Here is a 4,104-nt window from a genome sequence, read left to right as displayed (position 1 = left end):
TGTATTTTTAATATATTTGTATTACTCATGATATATGTAATTACTAAAATTTATCTACTAATCTGTTTGAATATATATAAATTACATAGTTTGTAATATAAGGGTTTTAAATTTGATATTTACTTTCGTTAATAATTTTGTTGAAAAATTTGAATTAATTACATATGTTTTTGGTACCAATAAAACAAAGCAAAGCAAACAAAATTAATACCAATTTTCTTTTATTTTTATCAATATAAAAAATAAAAGGATAACTGATTTTGATATATATATTGTTTTTTAATAAATTAATTTTACTAAATACATATTTATCACAAAAATCCACATTTTTCTTTCACTAAATCTACGTCTTAAAATTACTAGTATAATTGGGGCATTTTTTAATTTATTCATTATAATTTAACTAACTTAAAAATCATCCATGCAATATAAAAAAATATAGTAAAAAATCATTGCAGCTACAAAAATGGCAGATTTTCCCTGGTTTTTAAAGAACCACTTTATACTTTCTCCACGTAGACAAATCCTCCTTTTATTCTGGTAGTAAAGTTATTTGTAGAAAAACAAGACTATGAAATAGAGTAATTAATGAAGTATTATTTGAACGATATTTTATGGCAACAACTAATAAATACTGAATTTGAATGATGATCCCTCACATCATCCCACCTATGCATAATCAAACCTATGATGTTATGTTTTTAAAGATAGAATTTTTAAGAGACTAAAAATAGTAAAAGGAATTCTCCCAACACCACAACATATCATGAAAATAGGAGTTTTCTACCTTAACAAAAAAGTAAGCATTCTATATTGAAGAAGAATCATTATAACCATCTTGTATAACCAAACAACTCTTGTATTCATCTTGTACCATACGATGATGTTATGTATACAAGATGAAATAATTGCTTTATATGACCCCACCTATACAAGACTACATGGAATCATGGCCTAGCTAGTAGCATCAAAGATGAAAATTTGTTTCTCTATTGTCCTAAATGGATCTCATTACTAACATTTACATAGGACCCCAACAAGATAAGTACATGACTTCTCTTAATGATTCCTCTGACTGCTTAGCTTTTTGGGACCTCTTGAGTACTGTAATGGAGCCCATAGCAGAGGAAGAAGAAGGAAACTGTGAAAACAATCTAACATGGCTCTTCACATGTTGTTGAACATTTATGAGAACATAGTTCCACCTACACACTCCTTGGTCCTTCAAAGCCTCCACAACTCCAAGGCTTTCTAGCTGAGCTACTCTGTATTAATTCCTCTCTCAAATATTGAACAAGTGATGAATAACTATGTATTTTGATTCATGAAGTAGCACAAGGTTGATGTTATCTATCTATATAAGGAAGTTTTGTGGTGCCAAAGAAGTTTGTAGCATCACTGAATTACTATTACTGACACCAAAAGTAATAACAACCTGGAAGCAACGAATTTTGCTATGTTCTCACAACTTGAATGCCATTCCTGGTCTGTGAAGTAATTGACAATGGCTTGCATGCAATCATTCAAAAGCACTAATAAACCTTGAAACTGGCGATCTAGGAATAGACGTATAATGCTTTCAATGAGTTCTTCAGCTTCTACAACAGAAAATGCTGGTTGTTTACTCCTGCAGGGAGAATAAAAAGGCGTAAGTTAACATTGTCACACCACTAAACAAGGATGTCAAATCATAAATCATGTCCTAAAATCATTTGTCTAACTTTTGAATCATGAATCATAACACACACTGCCATTCAAAAACACATCAATGAAAAAGCCTAAAATAACAAGGATTTACGCCTTAAATATGTAATATACTCAAGTTACAAATAAACACTTAATCACGAATCACTATGGTACAATAGACATTAGTGATGGTCAATAAACTATGATGACCCAAAAATCATTAGTAAACACTTAATTCGGGAATTCTTTAAGTGTGCCAGAGGTAATAAAGTAACAGAAAACCAATTCACATAATTGTCTAAGTAGATTCACTGTTGTGGCTTACCGCATTAGACAACAAGCAGTGACAAATTTGAGCCAGGCTCGAATATTTTGGGGTGGTTCTCCAGTGTCAGAATCTAGGAGACAAGTAGATTTTCTTAAAAGGACGGCAATAAATTTATGTAGCAATGTCTTTGCTGTTCCACTTGAAATTCTGAAAATATCTCAACATGGTTACCTAAATTTTTGGGTTCACCACTGGATGAAAATTCAAAAAGAAACCCAGAAGTGTCAAGAGCTCTTCTCAAATCTGAGTACTCAGGAAACCAACCAATTTTGACAGGCAATTGATCAACCTAAAAATATGATGCTATATTAAATACTAAAGTATCAATTGAAAATATATTTAATCAAAACATGCTCGGTCATAATTGTTACCACTACCAACATCTATCATTACCAAAAGGAAACATAACAAACATGTATTTACAGAGGATGAGTTTCGGAGCTCTTCATTTGATGAATATAACACTGAACGAACAAACAAAAATAGATGAGTGACAATCTTACTGCTATGCTTAAAGCTGGTAACAACATAACATGAGACTAAACTTTCACCCACTTGTGTTGAAGGACCAAATGGCTACTGGTTTTTCTATATGGCCACAGAGGAATGCTAATTTTGTAAGCCAACCATTGATGAGCAATCCTTGAAGAAAGTTATCACCTGAAACAATGCAGCATCTTGACATAATCTTGTAGAAGTTGGTATTTTGCAATTCAAAAAGGAAATGGTCTATGTTTTGACCAAAAGAGCCAAAAATACTGAATGAACAAATAAAATACCATAGCAACCTTTCTCTGCTGCTAATTCCAAGCTCATTGTTCAAAAATGACTGCAGAAGGTTGCAACTTCCAAGCTCAGGAAATTCCAGTGGCGGAAAGGCTTTCTGCATCTCATGAAATGAAAATTAAAAGAATTCAAATTCACTAATACTAATTAGTTCAAGTGAAAATGAAAAGAAAATGGTAATTAACGAAAAAGCAAAAATTTATGCATTGGTAACTCATTATGATGGAAGAAAAATTGCATCACAGCTTCGATAAAAACTAAAGATGCGGTATGGCAGGAAATTTTTGCATGTACAGCCAATTCAAGCCCTAAAAAAGACGGGGAGAAAGAAAATTACCTTTGGCATTTTAAGTATGTCATTGATTCCCCACTTTAGCTGAAAGCCTATTCCCAAAAATCTGATGCCAACAACGAACTAATACAAAACAGACGGAGAAGGAGAAGAGAGTAGACGTAACACAACAATCGTATAGGAGAGGAGAAGAGCACGTTACTTTGGTGAGAGCAAGAGAAGAAGGGTAATCCAGAGTCGCAGAGAGTGACAGATAACCTCACCTCACCTCTAATCACTCATTCCCTCCCACCTTCTTCCATTAATGGATTCTTCTCCATCCAAGAAGCATTTCCATTCATTTTACAATCACCATCACCACCAAAGATGGCTTCTCAATGCCTATCACAAGAACATGTGATACGTGCTCGAATAATCGTTCGGCATTAGTATCACAATTCATGAACCAGCCAAGACCAATAAATCGGTCAGCAGCTGCTACAACTGAAGCGTCAAATGATGTTGATGTCATTGCAAGATTCATCATAGGAGATGGTGATGAACATGCAGAGGTGGAACTTGTGGTGGACACTGGAAATGAGATTCTGTGGAATCTCAATAAATCCCCTCAAGGGCGCTTAACGTGCAAGAACTCAAGCAGTCTTTTCTGCTATGACCCACGGTGTAACAGCCTAGGAACTCATTGCAGATTATGCACTCTGGCAAGCGTCTATTGCAGGTTTCGAGAAGAGTATGGAGGAAGCTTACATACGGAAGGCTTTCTTGTCCGCGACAAGATTCTGCTCAGAACACTACGAAGTCCTTTCCTGGATCTAGGAGAAATCACCTTTGGTTGCAACTATCTCGCTAGGCGACGATCAGACCAAAGGAATCATTGGGTTGAGTCGAGGTTCCCTCTCCTTAATCCAACAACTAGGCATACTGAAATTCTCACATTGCATTCCTCAGCCAGGGAAGACGGGTGCCTTGAGATACCAAAGAGAAAGGTGTGATGAAACCCTCCTCTGTGATC

General features: G+C 34.8%; 1 protein-coding gene across 9 annotated transcripts in view; it reads right to left on the bottom strand.

The window, feature by feature from the left end:
* The window catches only part of LOC107629225, a 9,711-nt gene continuing 6,395 nt past the window's right edge, over positions 789–4,104 (bottom strand). Inside the window, exons 1-8 of one of the 9 annotated variants that reach the window (XM_021117792.1) lie at positions 3,138–3,274; positions 2,794–2,897; positions 2,570–2,674; positions 2,408–2,478; positions 2,186–2,303; positions 2,012–2,084; positions 1,436–1,627; positions 789–1,265 (exon numbers count right to left, since the gene is read on the bottom strand). In XM_021117792.1, coding sequence (XP_020973451.1) covers positions 1,022–1,265; positions 1,436–1,627; positions 2,012–2,084; positions 2,186–2,303; positions 2,408–2,478; positions 2,570–2,674; positions 2,794–2,830 — 840 coding nt within the window. In that variant the 5' untranslated portion in view covers positions 2,831–2,897; positions 3,138–3,274 and the 3' untranslated portion in view covers positions 789–1,021. Of the gene's footprint in view, positions 1,628–2,011; positions 2,085–2,185; positions 2,479–2,569; positions 2,898–3,137; positions 3,794–4,104 lie in introns of those variants that run through there. The other 8 variants (XM_021117794.1, XM_021117791.1, XM_021117793.1 and 5 more) reach the window with 8 other exon arrangements.

Source organism: Arachis ipaensis, chromosome B03 (genome assembly GCF_000816755.2).
Source record: "Arachis ipaensis cultivar K30076 chromosome B03, Araip1.1, whole genome shotgun sequence".
Lineage (NCBI taxonomy): Eukaryota > Viridiplantae > Streptophyta > Magnoliopsida > Fabales > Fabaceae > Arachis > Arachis ipaensis.
The sequence above is the reverse complement of the archived record's forward strand: the minus strand, read 5'-3'. Positions and strand labels throughout refer to the sequence as shown.